General features: G+C 47.4%; 1 protein-coding gene across 3 annotated transcripts; it reads left to right on the forward strand.

Annotated features, from left to right (window-relative positions):
• The first annotated feature begins 1214 nt into the window (after positions 1-1214).
• Positions 1215-20675, forward strand: Tcf23 (transcription factor 23). 3 transcript variants are annotated; one of them, XM_006504095.4, is made up of 4 exons: positions 1215-1610; positions 2688-2930; positions 6095-6251; positions 20543-20675. In XM_006504095.4, exons 1-4 carry the CDS (start codon positions 1392-1394, stop codon positions 20572-20574), a joined length of 651 nt encoding a protein of 216 aa, XP_006504158.1. In that variant the 5' UTR covers positions 1215-1391; the 3' UTR covers positions 20575-20675. The 3 variants fall into 3 exon arrangements, with proteins under 3 accessions (XP_006504158.1, NP_444315.1, XP_006504159.1); XM_006504096.4 differs by lacking the exon at positions 1215-1610 and adding an exon at positions 2354-2486 and having other exon boundaries at positions 20543-20674; NM_053085.2 differs by lacking the exon at positions 20543-20675 and having other exon boundaries at positions 1290-1610; positions 6095-9631.
• Positions 20676-21084: the final 409 nt, after the last annotated feature.

Here is a 21084-nt window from a genome sequence, read left to right on the forward strand (position 1 = left end):
GCTTTACTGGTCAACTGGCCTAGGCTTTTCAGCAATCCCAGCTCTCAGCAAGAGACTGTCTAAAAAAGTCTATGGGAAGTGATGTGATTATATTTTAAATTTTAAAAAAATGATGTGGACAGCACCCTGAAGAAAGACACTTGAATACCTTTTGCCTCCTTGCCACACAGGTATACCCACACCCAAACACACACATGCACACACCGAAACAGAAACAGACACACATGCACACACAGACACATCCAAACACACACATGCACACACAGAAACAGAAACAGACACACATGCACACACAGACACATCCAAACACACACATGCACACACAGAAACACACACACACCCAAACACACACATGCACACACAGACACACACACACTCAAACATACACATACACACACAGAAACAGACACACACAGAGACACATCCAAACACACACATGCACACATAGAATCACACCCACACCCAAACACACACATGTACACACAGAAACAGAAACAAACACATACACACACACATACACATCCAAACACACACATGCACACAGACACACACATACACATCCAAACACACACATGCACACACAGACATAGACACACAGACACACCCAAACACCCAACCACACACTTGCACACACAGACACAAACACACACAGAGGATCTCTTTTCTTTATGGTTGCTCTGGAGAATAAGTAAGATGCTCATATAATATGCAGACCACAATGCAGGACATATAGTGAGCTAGGAACATGCTATTAGGATACTAGTCAGATTATGATCCTGCCAATCAAATAGGGATACAGGCTGGTGGAGGGCGGGGTTAACATCCAGGTAAGTGAAGCACAGAGCCCTGAAGATGGTATCCTGCTCCTGGAAGTGTGAGAGGAAGGCACCAGAGCATGGAAAGACAGAAGCTGAAATTGGGAAGCATGTTTGAGGAGTTGAGAGTAGCGCCCCTGTGTGTGCTTCAGTGGAAGGAAGGAAGGCTATACTTGTGGACAGTCTCTGGCAAAAGGGGTGGAGGTTCAGAACCCCAGACTATGGACTTGAACCCCGTACTCTGTCAGGTGTCAGGGTCAGTCATGGCGTGGAAGGGCACTCTCTTCCTAACCCATCTTCCTGCCTTCTAAGCATGGGCTTGGCCACTCCCAGCATGCAGTGCCTCCACCCCTCAGCCGGAATGGGAGGCAGGCGGAGGCTTTTTGCGGGGGCTGTGCTGGGTGGGCAGTTTTCCCAGAGCAAGGAGTGAAGTAGGACTGAGTTGGCGCCAGCTCCTTCAGACACTGACATTGCTGGCTGGATGGCCACCCTGTCAGGGCGAGCTTGAGCCCAAGGCTCCCTTGGGTACTGTGTCCCTGCTCTAGGGCCTACAGCCTCATACTTCATGATAGCGGCATGTCACAGGAGGCCACAGAGGCACCAGCAATGCCAGGAGAAGGGCATGGTCATAATAAGGCCAAGGCACGGTGGCTTCTAGGCACTGACAGGAAGAGGAGTCGCATCAACAGGACAAGGCAGGACCTGTGGGAGGACACTAGCTGGAGCAATCACAGACTGAGCAGAGCCACCTCTGCCCCTCGAGGGACCAGAGCTAGGGGAACAGCTCATGGCAGGGTAAGGACTCTGATAGGAGGGAGCTGGGGAAGGCAGGGTTTGGAGGGCAGTCAGTGATGTGCCACCTCTGAAGGAAGAGGCTCCATCAGTGTTGATGGATCTGCCCACGAGCAGGCCCATGGTAACATGCTGGAGGTGCAGGACAGCTCAGAGCTTCATCATAGCAAAGCTCAGAGAGTTGATAGAACTGATTTCTACTGACGAAACTCAGACCAGAGGAGATGTGTGCATTGCCTGATGTCCCTGAGCAGCCGCCAGTGGCAGGCAGCCTGGCACCTAAACTGAGGTTTTGGTTTATTTACTTATATGTATATATTTTTGAGCTAGAGCCTCACATAGCCCAGGCTGGCCTCAAACTTTCCCTGTACCTTAGAACTTGGAACTTCTGATCTTCTGCCTCTACATTCCAAGAGCTAAGAGTATGTGCTACCACATCAGTTTATACAGTGATGGGTGGGAATCAACCCCTGGGCCTCTCACATGATAGGCAAGCATTCTAAATTAGCTAAATCTGTAGCTCAGGACTGTGGGGTTTGATCCTTGGTGCAGAGTCCTTCCCTCTTTACCATGGCAATCTCTTACTCTTAGGATCTAGGTAGGTCAAGGGTCAGCCCTACTAAGCAAGGGCGTGGCTCTATGCTTCCTGTGACACCCAGGGTACCCTGATAAGCAGGATACACACTCCCATGGGAGTGGAATAGACGATAATGCAATAATAGAAAGAAACTGAGCCAAGTGTTGCCACCTTCTAGTCATCTGATCTCAGCCTAGGCCTCCTTCATTTGTATTATGAGGCATGGCTTAGACACAGTGAGGCCCATTAGTTCCAGCAGAAGACATGGTACTAATGGGCCCGTGGAAATCAGGGTCAACCAGGTATGGTGGTATGTCCCTACAATCGCAGCACTTAGAAGGGGGAAGCAGTTGGATCCCAAATTCAAGGTCATCCTGGGCTAAACATGGATTTCAGGTCTAGTCTGGGCTACAGGAAACTCTGTTCCAACAACAGCAACAATAACAAGAAGCCAGGATTAGGTGTGAATCTGGGTCGGATGCACTCATGGGTCCTCTCTGCAGAGTGAGGCCAGCCCGGAGAACGCAGCACGGGAACGGACTCGGGTGAAGACGCTTCGTCAGGCCTTTCTGGCCCTGCAGGCTGCTCTGCCCGCAGTGCCACCCGACACCAAGCTTTCCAAGTTGGATGTGCTCGTGCTGGCCACAAGCTACATTGCCCACCTCACCCGGACCCTCGGCCATGAGTTGCCTGGCCCTGCCTGGCCTCCCTTCGTGCGTGGACTCCGTTACTTGCACCCGCTAAAGGTAGGTAACTGGCCTAGGAACTCAGTCAGGAACATTGGGAGAATGGGAATCGGGATCATTTTCTTGTCGTTCTCTCAGAAGGAGGACCGAGGCTGGCTCTTGGGGTGGAATGGTGACTGGGAGCGGCTGCATTGGGAATGTGCTTGCTGCGGGAGGAGGGAAAGACTGAGATTCTTAGTGTCAGGGGAAGAGAGGAGTGCGGGGTCGTGGGTGTGGGGGAAAGAGGGAGTGGGAGAAAACCTCTGTCCTACCAGAGTTCTAGTGCTCTGGCGGGTGGACTCGGAAGACTGCCACATGCTTTCCACGCGGACCCGGGTGGGTGTCTGGCTGTGTGAAGCCACTGACCCCACTTGGCGGGTGGTGGACAAGGGGCAGTCCTAGGCACCAGGTTCCCAGCCTCCAGCATCCCACGCTGGATACTGCGGAGGAGCTGAGAACAAATGGGGGCCCTGGGCAGCTCATTCAGCTCTGGTGCCTAAGGGAGGAGAGGGCAGGGTAATAGGGGGCGCTGGGTGGTTCCCAAGCCTGTGAGACCTGGTGGAGAGGTTAAACGCGGCTCATTAGGAGAAAGCCTATCCCATTGTTCAAGCACGGTGGGCCTTGATAAGCAGAGACAGTCTGTGGTTTTAGAGCTTTATTGTAGAAAGACAGAGAGAAAGAGAGAAGGTAGAAAGAGAGAGGCCAGCCATGCCCACGTGGAGAGAGGGGGGAAGGGAGAGGGGGGAGGGCTAGAGAGTAAGAAAGGTGTCCACTTAGAGGAGGGGCCAAGCAGCCCCTCTTATAGTGGGTTAAGCTATCAGGTAACTGTGGGGAGGAGCATCCTTGGCTACAGTCAGGTAACTGTGGGGTGGAGTCTAGACAGAATGCCAGAAGCTTGGGACATTGTCTGCTTGACTGGTAGTCACAGAAATATGGAGTTGGGACCTTTGTGGTGTCAGGCACCTGTCTCTGGGAATGTGGCTCGCTTTTGCGTCCCTTGTAGAGTTCTCTACTGGGTCATTGGAACAAGACCCATTCAACCAAAATAGGTTACCTATCACAGTCCCACAGGCCCAGAACCCAGAGAGTCATCTGTCTCCTAACAGCTTCACCACATTGTGTAGCGCCTGCCTTATTTGTCTCTGGACTACAGTCATGGCAGAGGTCTGCTCTCTGGGAGAGCAACAGTTAAGCCCATTAGTGCAGAAGCCATCAGATTGGAAGGCCATCGGTCTGGGTAGGAGGGCCCCAGCGCGCACCATGCCAAACTCTTACCTGGTTTTCTGGAACCTCAGCTTGAGAATGTGCAAGATAGAACAAGCAAGGAGCCGGCCATCTCTTTTGGAGTACAAATTGAATGAAAAAAGAATAATGAACAATAATCGTGAATGAAAGGAAAGTTCACAATAGTCATTCAATAGTAACAGCCATTGTGATTGGACACTAGGGACAAGCTAGAGTCCGAGCTGAGCACTTTAGAGTATTCTTGCCTCTTGACTGCAAGAGCCAAAGGAAAATTACCCATGAGGAGATGGGAGGTTGGGGAGGACAAGTGGCTGGATGCAGTTTGAGTCTGGGCTTCTAACTGCAGACCTCTGCCTCTCAGCTCCCCTGCCCTCAGCAAGTGCCTCCCTCACAAGGACCTGTGTAAAGAATATGCTGTGAGCCAGGTGGACCATACAGGAAACCAATGCAGAGGGATTGCCAGTTCCAGGCAGGTCTAGCCATTTAGCAAGACTGTCTTAATATGGGGGAAAAAAAAACCATATGGGAAGCACTCAGGAGGCAGAGGCAGGCAGATCTCTGTGAGTTCAAGGCCAGCCCTGTCTACAAAGGGAGTTACAGAATAGCTAGGGACACACAGAGACACAACAACAAAACAAACAAATAAAAATAAGTAAACACACAAAAGACTGGGTTGTATCATAAAGGGAAGGTGACCTTGGCTTCTAAAGGAATAACTTTTTTCAAAGGCAAGATGTCACATATTCCAAGCTGGCCTCAAACTCATATGTAGCCTATGACGACCCTGACCCTCTGTTTCTCCCTCCTTCACCTTCCAGAATTCAGGCCTACCCGCTACACTTGGTTAACCCTATGCTGGGGATTGGACCCAGGGCTCCGTGCATTCTGGTCTGCACCTGCCAGTCCAGCACATATGTAGCCCTCAACCTGATTTTTTGTGATGGATACTTTTTATTGTCTCTTTCTCTTACATATTGTCCTCTTGAAAAAAAAATATTTCCCCTAGAGAATATAGAGGAAATGCAAACCTTTGAGATTAAATGGGGTAGGTCTAAAGTGCTAAAGCTAGCCCTGGGCACAGGGCCATGTGTAAGAGAGCAAGGTCCTTATCTGTAAAATGGGGATCAATGTAAAATGAAGCCCTTGCGAATAGTAGATAAACAATAAATGTATTGTTGAGAGAGTAGCGGAGAGGAGGGGAGGGGAACTGAGCCCCCAAGTGAGGAATGACAGAGAGGAAGATGAATTCTGAGCACAGTTATCCTTGTGTCTGTCTGTCTGTCTGTCTGTCTGTCTGTCTGACTATCTGTCTATCTATCTATCTATCTATCTATCTATCTATCTATCTATCTATCTCTATTTTTATCTATTAATCCATCCATTTCCTTTCCTTCCTTCATTTCATTCTTCCTTTCTTTCTTCCTTTCTTTCTATTTGAGACAAGGTTTCTCTGTGTGGGTTTCTCTCTGTGGGCAGCCCTGGCTGTCCTGGAACTAGATCTGTAGACCAGACTGGTCTCAAACTCACATAGGTTTGCCTGCCTCTGCCTGCTGAGTGTTGGGATTAAAGGTATACATGTGCCACTGCCGCTACCTGGCTATTCTGCATTTTCTAAGACCATCCTTTCTCCTGGTGGGAAGAACTTGAACTTCTGGCAGGGTATGAACTGAAGAGCCCCATCCTGCCCCTTCTCCATCTCTCACACTCCCTCACCCAGGGCACCTGTGTACCTCCCCTCCACCCCAAACAAGTTTTCTCTGCCTGCAGTGGTCTCTGCCTATGCCTCTGTCAGACAGTTGGGAGATCATTTAAGGCTGTGATATTTGGGCACATGTCAAGCAGGGGATGCCAGGGAAGGCCAACTTTAAGATCTTAATGGTTCTAGTCTACACAGGACCACAATAGGCATGTTAATCATCTCCCACCTTCTATCTTTTCAGAAGTGGCCCATGCGATCTCGTCTCTATGCAGGAGGCTTGGGATGCTCTGACCTCGATTCCACCACAGCTATCACGACCGGCCAAAGATGCAAGGATGCAGAGCTGGGGTCTCAAGACTCTGTAGCCGCAGAAAGTCTCCTGACCTCTCCAGCTTTTGGTAACAAATGACCACCATGATCATCCTATTCTCTTAGACGGTGCCTCTGCTTAAGGACCTGGATTTTCTGCCTGCTTTACTTGTCTTCCCCTTGACTCCCAGCCTTTGGATTTGTCTCAGGCTCAAGTTTCAAGTTCAGGCTTGGCTTCCAGCAGGCAGAAGAAGCAGTAATGACATCAGTAATAGAGAGTCCCCAGGAAACCCAGGATGGAGTTCATTCACCTTTGGCTCGTCTATGGCAGTGACAGGAAGTGACAGAGAAACCGAGGTTGACATGGTTCAGTCAAGTTAGGGAATCACATCCCCCTCCCCCAGGGCTCTTCAAGACAAGAAGGCAGGAAGACAGAAATTGCTCTGCCAATACAGCGTGGGGTTAGGACAGCAGTAGCCCCTGGTGCTCATGGGCATAGCAGGGTGCCTGAAGGGCTTTTGGAAGCAGTAAGTATGAACACGTCTGGGGTCAGGTCACAAAGCCAGACAGGAAGCTAAAGAATGGAGTGATTTCTTTTTGAAATTTCCCGACGAGATGTTTATTCAACATCAAAGAGTTTAGAGTCCTTCTCTCTGGAATATGGTCTCTCCAGTGGTCCCTTGTCACCGCCTTCCTGCACCAGGGCCCTGCTGCCTTTCACATTTCAGCAGATGAAGCCCCCAGACTTACATGGCTGACAATCCAGGGAAATTTAGCTAGTCCAAGCTATCTAGGGTCAGATCATTTTATCCCACAGGCAGCTCTGCCTTTGCTCAAAGAGGCAGCCACTCACAGCCCTGCCTGTAAAGGACAGCAATCCTTCCAGCTTTATCTCCTTGATGGCCCAAGATAAAGCAGGTGCATCACTCTCCCGGTGTGATAAGCAGTGTCTCCCCCCCCCCCCACCCTCATGTTAGTATGTTAGAAACATCATCTCACAGGGCTTCGGCAAGATTCCTGTACCATCAGCGATGGGGGCTTTATTGGTTTTGGTACAATCTGTGCATTTCTATATATCAGCTCCCAAGGCCAACTTCTTTCCATAGGCATTGACATCCCAGGCTTGCCCCAATTCCTGGTACAAGGTGTCAAAAGTTTTCTAGAGCTTTAGTGGCATTTGTCCTTGACCCTGAAGAAATAACTGGAGACCAACCATACACTAAGGTGGGCTTTGCAAGTCAGGTATAGTTTCAGGTTGGTCCCTGGGGTCTGAACATAGCAGGAACTGCCTGCCTCTCAAATTTTAGTCACTGAGGCCAAGTCGAGTCCCAGCAGGCTGCTCATGAGTTGAGTGGAGGCTCTGACAGGCTGGGAGGGACTGGGCCTGCTCCTCCATAGGGATGACCCCCTAAGGCATCCAGGAAAGGGGGATTGATGGGGTGACTCAGCAAGCTGGGGTGGAGGTAGAAGACAGAACGTCCCAGCCTCAGCTGCATGGGCTGTGGGAGAGCAGCTGGACTATGGCTGGGAGCCATGGCGGACAGCCTCAGCCAAGGCCAAACCCATAAATCTGCCTGGTCCCACATTTCTCCTAGGGGACCCTGAGAACTTGTAGAGAGCTGATCCAGCAGCTGGACAGGGCCAAGCAGGGGCAGCGACCAGGTGTGGGAGAGCAGGAGCCGTGTTCCTAACAAGACCATAAAAGCCCAGTCTGGGTGTTCTATTTTTAAAACCAGATGGCAGCATCTCCCTGGTTGAGTTGGAGGGTGGTAAAAAGGAGCGGGCATGATTTCTTCCCAGTCGGTAGCATACGATCTGTGTCTGGGCAGGCTGGGGACTGGCTTTGGGTACCTGCTGGGAGTCTGCTCATAGCTTAAAGCATCTCCCAGTAACTGAGGAGAGTTTGATCTGGAGCTTGAAGTGTCCACACTGTCCAGACTCAGGCTTTTGCCTCCTTCCACAAACCCTTCAGGGCTGACCACATAACACAACCCCGGTGGAGAATCTGAGGAGGGAAAGGAGGATGAAGTTGGCAGAGGGCCAGGTAAAGAACAAGTCCCACCAGGAAGGGTGTTTTGCTTTGTTTTGTTTTGTTTTGTTTTCTTGACATGGCTCATTGTGTAGCCCAGGCTGCCTTTGAACTTGAAATCCTTCTGCCTCAGCAAGGATTATGGGCTCATAGGCCTATACCACTCTGCCCAATTAGGACAAATTTGGAAGTCTGTTCCCAGAGAATCTGTTTTTCCCCACTGACTAGGACAGTCACCTGGCCTGAGGAGGCAAAGGGGCTGGCTGTGGGGAGGGGACCAAAGGAACACCCAGGGGCATGACTGGGGCCTCACCCTCCCTGACCAGCACAAGGCTTCCATGGGCAACACCATGCTGGAGACTGGGGTCTCTAAGCCAAGCTGAACCAGGAATGGATCCCTTTGTTTCCACAGCAGAGGAAGAAGAGCACCTGCTGACTGGAGTTCTATGCTCGCCTGTGGTGGGGAGGCAGTAGAAGAAGCTGAAATCTGTCTCCAACAATAGCTATTGTTCCCTAGGCACAAGGATGTATAGGGAAGAGTATGCAAAAGTTAAGGAGCACAGACAGCCAGTGGTGTATGTGTGCCCTGGTGAGTCAGAGGGGTGGCCCCTGTGACCCTAGTCCAGTTTTCTTCCTGTCCCTCTCAGGGTGAGGTGCAGGTAGAGTGAAGAGGGAGATTTCCCTGTTGCCCTCCTCCAATGGCTAACCTTGGCTGTCAACTTCTTTGGACTGAGAGATGAAGAGCGGGTTAGTAAAGTGGGCCTCTGGCTTTGTCTGTGAGGGCTTTTACCTCCTGAATGGCTTAGTCCATGGATGGATAAACTGGGCATGGTGGTGCATGCCTTCAATCCTAGCACTCAGGAGACAGAGGCAGGAGGATCTTTGTGAGTTGGAGACCAGCCAGGCCAACCAGTGAGACACTATCTCAAAAAAAAAAAATTAGACTAGTGGGTGGTGGTAGAATTGTGGACAGGCTGGGGCTATGTGTTTCGGGCCGTGTATTGCCCCTGACTCCCTCCATGTCGCTGCCGCACCCCTGACATGACATTACATGAGAAAAAGAGCCGTCCCTTCCACATACTCCTGATACCATGATGTTTTGCACAAAGCCATGACACCAAGAAGCTATGGACTGTCTCTGAGATTTTGGATCAAAATAAATCTTTCCTACTTGACATTGTTTCTATCCTGAATTAGGTCACAGCAATGTGGACTCTAACGGAGAGTGAAAAGATCAAGATGGTTTCTAAGAAATAATCCCTTTTTCTCCTGGGAAGACCCTGGCTAGGATGAATTAGATAATGTCGGCCTCTCCCTTTCATAATACTAGCCCTGGAAGCTTATTCAATTCTAGATCAAGGGAGGGCAAGTCAGGGCCAGTAGACCAAATCCAACCTTTACTTGTTTGTATGAATAAAGTTTTATTGGGATAGCCCTGTACACTTGCTGACATTATTACTGTTGCTTTTCTCACATGGAGGTATCAGAGCTGAGACAGATGCTGAAAGTCCTAGATATTGGTTATCTAGATGACCTAGAACATTTCTGATCCCTACTCTGCCCAAACATAATTCAAAAACATTACGGCTTTGCCAAGTGTTTCTGGGAATCCTGGGCAATCTAAATGGTCAAAACTATTTTCATAATATAAGAATTCAAAATGCCACAGACCCCATTCTCTCTTTCCTCTCATCTGTTTCTTTTTCTTCCTTTATTTATGTTTTTTACATTTGTGTTTATGCATGCCATGGCACACACCTGGAGGTCAGAGGTCAACTTGTGAGAGTTAGTTCTTCCACCAGATTGGCTCCAGAGATTGAACTCAGGTGAGCTTGGTGGCAAGAGCCTTTACCCCCTGTGCCAGCTCACCAGCTCTCTTTTTTGTTGTTGTTGAGACAGGTATTCCCTGACTAACCCCTAAAGGTTGTTAGCCTTGAATTCAGCAGAGGCCTACGGCTTCATCTATTAACAAATCTAGCTAAAGTTATTCTTAAAATTAATACTCTGTGTGTGTGTGTGTGTGTGTGTGTGTGTGTGTGTGTGTGTGTGGTGTGCTGATGGATGTTAAGGTCAGAGGACACTCTGATTTGATCCTTAGTAACACCATCCACCACAGGATCTCTCATTGGCCTGAAGCTCACTAAACAGGCTCTACTGGCTGCCCCGCAAGCTCCTGTCTCTCCCTCTCTAGCACTGGATTTACAGGCATGTGCCACCATGCAGTTGGCCTTTATTACATGGGTTCTGGGAGGTTGGACTCAGGTCTTTACACTTGTAATGCAAGTGTTTTACAGGGTGTGCTAACTCTTTATCGCTCTCTCTTTCTTTTTATGTTTTACTAAGATGGGAGTCTCAAGTAGCCAGGCTGGCCTTCAAATCACTATCTAGCCAAAGATGGCCTTAAACTCTGGATCTTCCTCCTTACACCTTCTTCTTTGTCACTGTGCTCAGGTTAATTCATGCTTTCAATTTTTTACATCTGAGTGGATGTTTCTCAGGGTGGTGTAGGTGTGCATATTAGTGTGTATATGAGCATGTGCATGAGAGTGTGACCACATATTACCAACATACATGTGAAGGCAAGACATTGATATAAGGTGTCTCAGTTATTCTGCATCTTATTTATTATATTTTAATTTTACGTGTTTTCTCCCATGTATATCTGTGCAACCTGTGTGTCCAGTGTCTGCAGTGGTCAGAGGTCAGAGCAGCACATGTGTGTGTAGTCTCTACAGAGGTCAGAGCAGCACATGCGTGTACAGTGTCTCCTGAGGTCAGAGCAGCATTGGGTCTTTTGGAACTGAACTGTAGACTGTTGTGAGCTTCTATGTGGGTGCTGGGAATCGAACCCGGTTCCTTTGGAAGAACAGAACCCTTAACTGCTGACCTCTAGGAGACAAAGTCACTCATTGATCCTGAAGTTCAACAATTTGCCTATCCTGGCTGACTAGCAAGGCATCCACACTTCCAGAAGAGCTTAGGTAGGGCTGCACCTCAGTGCATGATCTTCAGCTGTCTCCTGCGTCTCTGCTGTACTGGTCTATCCCATTCCTTCCCCCTGGAAATAGATCAGTGACCTTGGGGGCATCCTGGGAACATGCAGGGCAGGGTAGAGATGGTGTGTGGGGGTGAAGGTATGTAGATGGGGCATGCACCAGCCATGAGAGACTCTACCTGAGTCTCTGCCAGGAGGAAGCCAGCCAGGCCTGCCTGGAGCAAGAAGCAAAGTGAGTGCAACTGAATGAAACACTGTCTCAAGGGAAGAGGAAAATGAATGGAGTGATAGAGCCCGTGGGTAGCATGCATGAAGCCCTAGCTTTATCCCCAGCATCAAAAAAGAAAACAGTGCATCATTCAAATTGTCTTAGCAATACAAAAATTACGTAGCAAAGCCCAGTGGTGGTGATGCATGCTGTATACCATAATCCTAGCACCCCTTCAGGAGATGCACGGCCAGTTTAACTTCAGCTTCAAAAGATCCATCCAATCCCTCTGGCTTCCATGGGCTTCCATAGGCACACCCACACCCACGCCCACGCCCATACCCACACTCATACCCACACCCACCAAGAATTTTAAGAGTAACTTTAGCTAGATATGGTAAAAAAAAAAAACTGAGGCCAAAGCACTCCACTGAGTTGAAGACTTACACACGCCCGCTCATGTATGCACAAACATTTAAGGACCAAGGGCTAGAGATGTAGCTCGCGTGATGTCCTGCATTAAATCCACAACACTGCATGGCCAAAAACTGTACATATGAGAGGGGGTGGGGCTAAGAGAGGCAGGGCCAGCTCTGGCCTCCTCATCTGCACCATTCTACCTCTTGACTATTTCAATGCTCCAGCTGACCAAGGCCAAAATGGTCAGTAAGCTCCTAAATCCAAGTGTGGCGACTCAGGACTGCACTTCTGGCCTTGCACTGGGCAAAACAAAGAACTTCCTGAAGACTGAATTAAAACTTCCCACAGAAGCCAGGTGTGGTGGCGCACGCCTTTAATCCCAGCACTCGGGAGGCAGAGGCAGGTGGATCTCTGAGTTTGAGGCCAGCCTGGTCTACAGAGTGAGTTCCAGGACAGCCAGGACTATACAGAGAAACCCTGTCTCGAAAAACTAAAACCAAAACAAATCAAAACAAACAAACAAACAAACAAACAAACAAACAAACAAAAAGCTTCCCACAGAGAGACTGACTGGCTTGAGGGCTTCCTCGGCTCCCTCGAGGTTGAGACTTGCTACTCTTTTGAGGGTCTGGGTTCAATTGGTAGAACCCATGTATGGTGCACGACCATTTCTAACTCCAATTCCAGAGACATTGGTGTCCTCTCCTGACCTTCACAGGCAACCAGGCATACATACAATACCCAGGATGTGCTTGAAACGCTTACATACATAAAAGAAACCAACCTAAAACTTTAAAAACACCCATTCGCATAAAGAAGGGAAACCCCACAGAATAAATGGACTAGAAACTTAATCAATTAAGTACTTAAAAAAATTATCCAGTGGCAAATAATGCTTCATCTTAGCTAAGAGTAGTGGCGAACGCCTGCGATCTCAGCATTGGGAGGGTCAGAAGTTCAAGGTCATCCCCGACTACAGATTGAGTTTGAGGCAAGCCTGGGCTACATGAGACTGTGTCTCAAAAATGTAAGACAGTTCGTTAGGCGCGGTGCTGCCTTTAATCCCAGCACTAGAGAGGCAGAAGCAGGCAAATCTTTCTGAGAGAGATAAATAATCTTCATTTTATTAGCATCTAGAAAAATGCAGATAGAAATCACCAGAGAACAGAATATACCCAGCAGAATTGCTAATATCTGTGTCTTGATTAGTGGTACCATTGATAGAATGAAACACCAAGACCAAAAGCAACTTGGGAAGGAAAGGGTTTATTTCACTCACAGTTCCATAGAACAAGTTGTATTCGTCAGGGTTCTCTCTCTCTTTTTTTAAAATTTAAGATATATATATATATATATATATATATATATATATATACATATATATATTACATGTATATGTAATAAAGTATATATTATATATGCTATATAAAAGTGTGTGCATACACACACACATACACACATTGTAGCTGTATTTGTGCACACAAGAAGGGGGCATTAGATCACATGACAGATGGTTGTGAGCCACCATGTGGTTGCTGGGATTAGAAATCAGAACTGGATGGAAGAACAGTCAGTGCTCTTACCTGCTGAGCCATCTCTCCAGGCCCTAGTCAGGGTTCTCTAGAGTCACAGAACTTATGGAATTTATATATTAAGGGAATTTATTGTTATGACTTATAGTCTGTAGTCCAACTAACCCAACAATGGGCAGCTGTGGATGGGAAGTCCAAGAATCTAGTAGTTGCTCAGTCCCTCGAGGCTAGTTGTTTCATTTGGTCTTCTGTAGAAGTAGGATGATGCAACAGATGTGCTGGCAAGTACGTGCAAAGAGTTGAAGAGTGAGTCTTCCTTCTCTTAATGTCTTTATGTAGGCCTCCAGAAGAAGGTGTGGCCCAGATTAAAGGTTTACCACCATGCCTGGATCTGGGACTTGCTTTGTCTCAGGTTGACCTTGAACTCAGAGATCTCCTTGCCTTAGTCACCTAGGACAACCTTGCCTAGGCCTAAGCTTTTCATAGCCACTGTGCTTCAATATCTTCATGTCAAGATCCAGATCAGAGACTTGTGTCTTCCAACCTCAAGATCTAGATCACAGGTGTACCCTCCAATTCTGGTTTATAATTCATTCCACATATAATCAAGTTGACAACCAGGAAGAGCCACTACACAAGTAGTCTTTTATCAAAAGAAGTGAGGTCAGGAACTCAAACAGGGCAGGAACCTGAAGGCAGGAACCTGGAGACAGGAGCTGATGCAGGGACCATAGAGGGGTGCTGCTTCTTGGCTTGCTCCTCATGGCTTGCTCAGTCTGCTTTCTTATAGAATCCAGGACCACGAGCCCAGGGATGGCACCATCTACGATGTGTTGGCCCTCTCCATGTAAATCACTAATTTTTAAAAATGCTCTACAGTATTAACTGGCTATATCATGATCTTACTGAGGCATTTTTTCAATCAAGGTTCCCTCCACTTAGATGACTATAGCTTGTGTCAAGTTGACATAAAATTAGCCAGCACACTTGTATCTACTCAGTAAGTACACTCAAAAGTGATTTCATGAGTTATTTTTAAATGTCTACAACAATGTTGCCTATGGCATAATTCGTAACATCCCTGTGATGGTTTCTTCCAATTGTCAACCTGAGACAATCTACAGTCACCTAGAAAGACAGTCTTAGTGAGGGACTGTCTATTTTGGGTTGGCCACTAGGCATGTTTATAGGGAACAGCATTGTGTTTATTTTGAGACTGGTTTATTGTGTAGCCTTGGATGGCCTGGGAATCAATATATAGACCAGGCTGGCCTCAAATTCACAGAGATCTGCCTGCCTCTTCCCTTGAGTTCTGGGATTAAAGGCCTGTACATAATATTGTCTCAAGCTGTTTGACATAGGAACCACAGCCCACTGTGGGAAACGCTATACCCTAGGTAGAAATCCACCTGAGCACAGCGAGCAGGCAAGTGAGCATCGCACATTAATTTCTCTCTGTTCTTGGCAGCGGGTGTGATGTGACTTGATATTTGAAGCCTGACTTCTTCGTAACAGTGGATTGCAATCTGAAATTGTAAGACGAAGTAACCACCCCACCCCCACCCCAAGTTGCTTTTCATCAGGGTGTCCTATCTCAGCAACAGAAAAGAGACTTGGAAAAGACCCAGTCTGGAAACTGTTGGTTTCCTGGTTTTCTGGTTTCCTGGGGCTATGAGATTCTGCAAATCCCTTTGTTGTTGCTTGGAAAGAGGTATTGATTCTAGCTCTGCAGCCCACTGGAGGTTTCCGATTTAACAATTGAGCACCAATTAGGCTTCACCAATAGAGGGAGCTACAGGAAACCACAAGGCTGGAGGAGAAAATCAGGCCTCCCACACTCTCCAGGTTGTGATTAGAGTTTATCCCAGCAGAGGCACTTGGCTCATGTTACCAGCATTTCTTGCTCTCAGAATCAATTCTTATTGCACTCCTTCAAGATTCTAGCACGATGGGTGTGATGGTAATTATAGCACTGGGGAGTGTGAGGCAGAAGGATGGTGAGCTGGGTCTGCCTATATTAAGTAGCGAGACACTGTCTCAAAATTAGTAGATCAACAGGGTTTGGGATGTAGCTCAGTTGGTAAACTGCTTGCCTACTGTATGTGAAGCCCTGGATTTGATTCTCCAGTACCACATCAACGAGGTATAACAGCTCACACCTATAAGCACTCAGAAGGTAGAGGCAGGAGGATCAAAAGGTTATCTTGGCTGTACAGTGAGTTCAAGGCCGTGTAGGCTACGTGAAACCTGGCCCCAAAAATAAATAAATAGGAGCAATGAGCTGGCCTGGCAGGTAAAGGAACTTGCCACAAAATCCCAGAGCCCCTCATAAAGATGAAGTTGTCCTCTGAGCTCCACGTGTATGTTAGAGCTTGAACGTGCTGCTGTTGTACACACATCGTGCTTGCACACACTCAGACAATAAATTATAAGTAAGTAAATGTAACATCGATTAAAAACTAGTTGTTTTTATGTTTCCAATGGAACTAAGTTCAACAACATCTGTGTTGGCATTCTATGACATCTGACTGTTTCCCTGAACCAATATTGCATCAAATAGCACCTCTTCTTTTTAAATTCGTTAGTACTTTCCTTTTAAACAGGAAAATATACAGGGTGTGGTGTCATACACCTTCAAACCCTTGCACTCAACGAGGCAGAGGCAGGAGAATCTCCATGAGTTCAAAGACACCTTTGGTTTACAAAGTCAGTCCCAGGACAGCCTGAGCCACACAGTGAGACCCTTCTTGGCTGTAGTGAAGATGTCGATCTAAGCAGCTCTAGTTAATCGACTGTCTGAGTTGGGTTGGCATGGTTACAGAAACAAACTTGTGCCTCTGAGAGCAAAGCATCATGGGTGTGATTTCTGGCATGAAGAATATAGAGGAGTACCAGTCTGGATGTACACTGTGTGGCTGGGCACTTTCCACTCTCACCTATGAAGATACATAAATAAAAATGGCATTTTTCTTTCAAGACAGGGTCTTACTATATAGCTCTAGCTATCTTGGAACTCACCTTGTAGACCAGGCTAGTCTCAAACTCACAGAGACCTGCCTGCCTCTGCCTCCCTAGAACTGGGATTAAGGGTGAGTGCCACTGTGCTCAGCTCAGAAATGGCATCTTTCCTAAAGTCTTCAAGGTTGGTGAGGTTACTGGGAATGCCCAATACAACAGGCACATTGCTGTTGCTATGGCCACCATAGCATGCGTGGGTTTAATATTTTATTTTTCTCAAAGGTTGACTCTTTAACCAGGATGTGAGCATGTCTGTGGAGATTGTCCCAGCCAACTTGGGCAGCTTGCAAGGAAATTCATATTGTAAGATTATTTTAGAGGCTGGGAGAGAGGGTGGACTCGGATAGTATGTCATTTTCTTCACCCAGTTAACTACACCTCTCCAAATTTGCCATTCCAATCCGTGTCCAAATAAAGCAGAAGACAAACGGACAAACTGCTTACTTTAAAATCTATTTTTAGCTACACTCAGAGTCAAACCGTTTTATTAAGATTCCCTGAAGGAATAAATAAAACCCTGGTTACGGCAGTCCGTGGGTTGTGTTAGAGACAATGGACAAGGTAAAATGGATAGATGTTTTTCTCACCTCACTTTAGATAGCTTCCTTCTATTACTCTAGGTATATTCCATAAACCAGTCTTGATTTTTTTTTAAAAAGGGGGGGCCTGGAAAGATGACCCAGTGATAAAAAACACTGGCTACTCTTCCAGAGGATCCTGGTTCAATTCCCATCACCCACATGGTAGCCCACAACTGTCTATAACTCTAGTTCCAGGGGATCTGATGACCTCTTCCAGCCTCCATGGGCATCAGACACACATGTGCTGCTGCACAGACATACATGTAGGCAAAACACCCATCCACACAGAATACAAGTAAAAGTAAAATTTTCATTAGTCAAGCAGTGGTGGTACACACCTTTAGTCCCAGAACTTGGGAGGAAGGGGCAAGTAGGTCTTTGACTTCGAGGCCATCCTGGTCTACAGAGAGACTTACAGGACAGTCAGGAAACTTGCCTCAAAAAACAAACAAACAAACAAAATTTTAATTAAAAATAAATGTAAGGGGGGCTGGAGAGATGGCTCAGTGGTTAAGAGCGCCGACTGCTCTTTCAAAGGTCCCGAGTTCAAATCCCACAACCACATGGTGGCTCACAACCATCCATAATGAAATCTGATGCCCTCTTCTGGAGTGTCTGAAGACAGCTACAGTGTACTTACATATAATAATAATAAATAAAAATAAATAAATGTAAAATGTGAGATCTACCAAGCTTCTTAAAGGCTCCCAGAACCCCACTGACACTGGTGACTGATCCCCAGAATTAAGATTGTATGGGACTTGCTTCTTTATGGTCCTGCGTGTGAATATGAAGCATGTGGTAGGGAAGTCTGGGACAAAGGCTATAATCTCAGAAGACATGCCCTTGGCTGGCCCCATTGGATCCTCTTGAAGATGGAGCAGGACCTGCTCCACTGTTACACTGTGTCAGCTCCGCAACCACAAGCCATGGAGGAGCTAGGCATGGTGGTGCACTCAGGTAGCAGAATCAGCTGGATCTCCGTGAGTTCAAAACGAGCCTGGGTCTATAGAGTAAGGCCCAGGCAAGCCAGCGTCATATAGAGAGACCCTGTGTTTATGGGGAAATGGAGAGGAATTCCCCTTGCAAGCTCTTCTGTCCTGTGTGCTGCTGCCTGGGCTGCCTCATTCCCTGTTCTCCCCCAGCTGCCAGGGATCACGACTGGGTCACCTTTCAGCTTCCATCCATGACTTTAAAATGACTGTGTTTTCATTTCTGGTGTGTTGTCTTGATCTAAGAGACCCCTGAAGCATGTTTTAATGACTCAAGACCAGGCATGGTAGCACAAGCCTTTAGTTCCAGCACTTGGGAGGCAGAGGGCATATCGATTTCTGAGTTCAAGACCAACCTGGTTGGCATAGTGAGTTCCAGGACAGCCAGGACTACATAGAGACACCCAGTCTCAAAACAAACAAACAAACAAACAAACAAACAAACAAACAAAACAAACAAAAACCCTAACGCTAAAGGAAAAAAAAACTAAGCTGAACAATTCATGCAAGTGATTTCTTTAAAAAAAAAAAAGCATTTTATTTTAAGTGCATTGGTGTTTTGCCTGCATGTATGTCTGTGTGAGGGTGTGAGGTCACGTGGAGCTGGATCACAGACAGGTGGGTGCTGGGAATTTCTCTAGAAGAGCAGCCATTACTCTTAATTGTTGAGTGTTTCTCCAGCTCCCCTATGCAAATGATTCAGATAGACAGAGCCATGGGTGAGATGGCTCAGCGGTTAAGAGTGCTCACTACTAGTGGCCAGGCATGGTGGCACACGCCTTTAATCCCAGCACTTGGGAGGCAGAGGCAGGCGGGTTTCTGAGTTCGAGGCCAGCCTGGTCTACAGAGTGAGTTCCAGGACAGCCAAGGCTATACAGAGAAACCCTGTCTCAAAAAACAAAACAAAACAAACAAACAAACAAAAAAAGAGTGCTGACTATTCTTCCAGAGGTCCCGAGTTCAAATTCCAGCAACCACATGGTGGCGCACAGCCATCTGTAATGAGATCTGACACCCTCTTCTGGTGTGTCTGAAGACAGCTACAGCGTACTTACATATCACAATAAATAAATCTTTGGGCCAGAGTGAGCCGAGGTCCTGAGTTCAATTCCCAGCACCCACATGATGGCTCACAACCACCTGTACAGCTACAGTGTACTCATATACAGAAAGTAAATAAATCTTTAAAAGAGAGAGAGAGAAAGAGAGAGAGAGAGACAGAGTCAAAGGGAATGACTGAAATGAAAAATAAATTTCTACAATAGTTAAAAATGCATCCTCGGCATGGTGGTGTGAGCCTGCCATTATATTGGGAGGTAGAAGCAGGAGGGCTGAGCAACCTTGTCTCTAACAAAGCAAAACACGAATAAAGTGGTGCAGAGTTAGCACACTAAAAGGTCTTCCCTCCCCAGCACTCATTTCTCCTAGTAATACATCACCATCCTCTCTCCCCTGAGTCACTGAAGGCTTGAAAGGGGCTAGCCTGGGCTTCGATGGGCATGGTGTGAGCACAGGCTCTCTGCCCCCACATTGCTACTTCTTTTTTTCCTCAGGAGTTTTAAAGGTCGTGCTATCTGATTTGCCCTCCAGCGGCCTCTGTTGTTAGAGGTTTTTTTTTTTAATTAGTCTATGAATCCTCCTCTCAATAAATAAATATATAAATTTATTTATTGCTTGAGTCCACAAGACAAATGTATGTCCCTGGAGCAGCACTACTGTGGATACCTCATATTTCTAACTGGGTGGGAGGACCCTACTTGACTAGTCTCATAATAACAGGCCAATCAGTGAAGCCTGCTCTCTATCAGAATCAAATGGAATTCAGCATCCTTCTCCCTTCTGTTCCTCTCAGGATGCTTGTGGACCACAACTGCTTTCTTGATTGACCTGTACTGGGGAGATCCAGGGCGAGGCCCTGGGAATAAGGACTCACAAGATTTTATTACTAGTCACGAAATGGATTTGTGCTGCACCCTATGAGTCCCTCAGGAACACACTAACTTGGGAGGGAGTCGGCCTTTTTTGTGTCAGTTTGTAAGTAGCAACAGCAGCCAAGAGGGCATGCTAGGATGGAGGGCAGGGCTGACTGGGACTATCCTGGCCTGGGAGTGGGTATGAAACTGATGGTGTTGGCAGTCGGGTAGCCATTCCCTGTGTCCTATTGAAAACTTTCTCACTCAGCTGTCCCCAACACCCACATCCTTTTGTTATATATACATTCAATCTGGTGTCTGTGTGTGTGCATGTGTATAGACACATGTGTATACATGTGGCAGTGGCCATCAGAGGATAACCTGTAGGAGTCTGTTCTCTTCCACCATATAGGACCCGGGGATTGAACTCAGATTGTCAGGCTTGGCAGCAATCACCTTTACCTTCTGAGCCCTTTCCCCTGCCCCTTCTCTCCTTATTTTCGTCACCATTCCATTACTTTCCACATCCAGATATTGATTTATCCAACACCATGAGTTCTCAGCTATGTCTCCTGGTCACACCCCTTACTTTATAATGGCCAGTGTCTGCACCATGTTCAAAGTCTCTGTCCCAGGTACTGAGACCTGTTATGCTGACCTCTCTCTCATCTCCCATCTCTCTCATCACCTAGGCCAGCACTTTGCTGTCCAGTACTTCCTGTAGTGCGTCCACCTCACGTTCCATGTTCAGGATTGCAGTTGCTCCTGTGAAGCTGTCTTTATCAGCCAGGAATGGTGTGGGGAGCCGCCCTCACATTCGCCGTTACAAGATGGCGCTGACATCCTGTGTTCTAAGTGGTAAACAAATAATCTGCGCATGTGCCAAGGGCAGTTCTCCACTCCATGTGCTCTGCCTTCCCCGACGACAACTCGGCCGATGGGCTACAGCCAATCAGGGAGTGACACGTCCTAGGCGGAGGATAATTCTCCTTAAAAGGGACGGGGTTTCGCCATTCTCTCTCTTGCTCCTGAAGATGTAAGCAATAAAGCTTTTGCCGCAGAAGATTCCGGTTTGTTGCGTTCTTCCTGGCCGGTCGCGAGAACGCGTGTAAGAGGGTGGTGGTGCTTATCTTTAATCCCAGCATGTGTGGGAGGCAGAAGCAGGCAGGTCTCTGTGAGATCCAGGCTAGCCTGGGCTACAAAACGAGTTCTAGAGTAGCTAGGGCAGTTACAA

Source organism: Mus musculus, chromosome 5, assembly GCF_000001635.26.
Source record: "Mus musculus strain C57BL/6J chromosome 5, GRCm38.p6 C57BL/6J".
NCBI lineage: Eukaryota > Metazoa > Chordata > Mammalia > Rodentia > Muridae > Mus > Mus musculus.

Coding starts and splice junctions, on each gene's coding strand:
- Tcf23 (XM_006504095.4), top strand. CDS start 1,392: ATGTCACAGGAGGCCACAGAGGCACCAGCAATGCCAGGAGAAGGGCAT. Junction 2,931..6,094: donor GTTACTTGCACCCGCTAAAG/GTAGGTAACTGG, acceptor CTATCTTTTCAG/AAGTGGCCCATGCGATCTCG. Junction 6,252..20,542: donor CCTGACCTCTCCAGCTTTTG/GTAACAAATGAC, acceptor CTCATCACCTAG/GCCAGCACTTTGCTGTCCAG.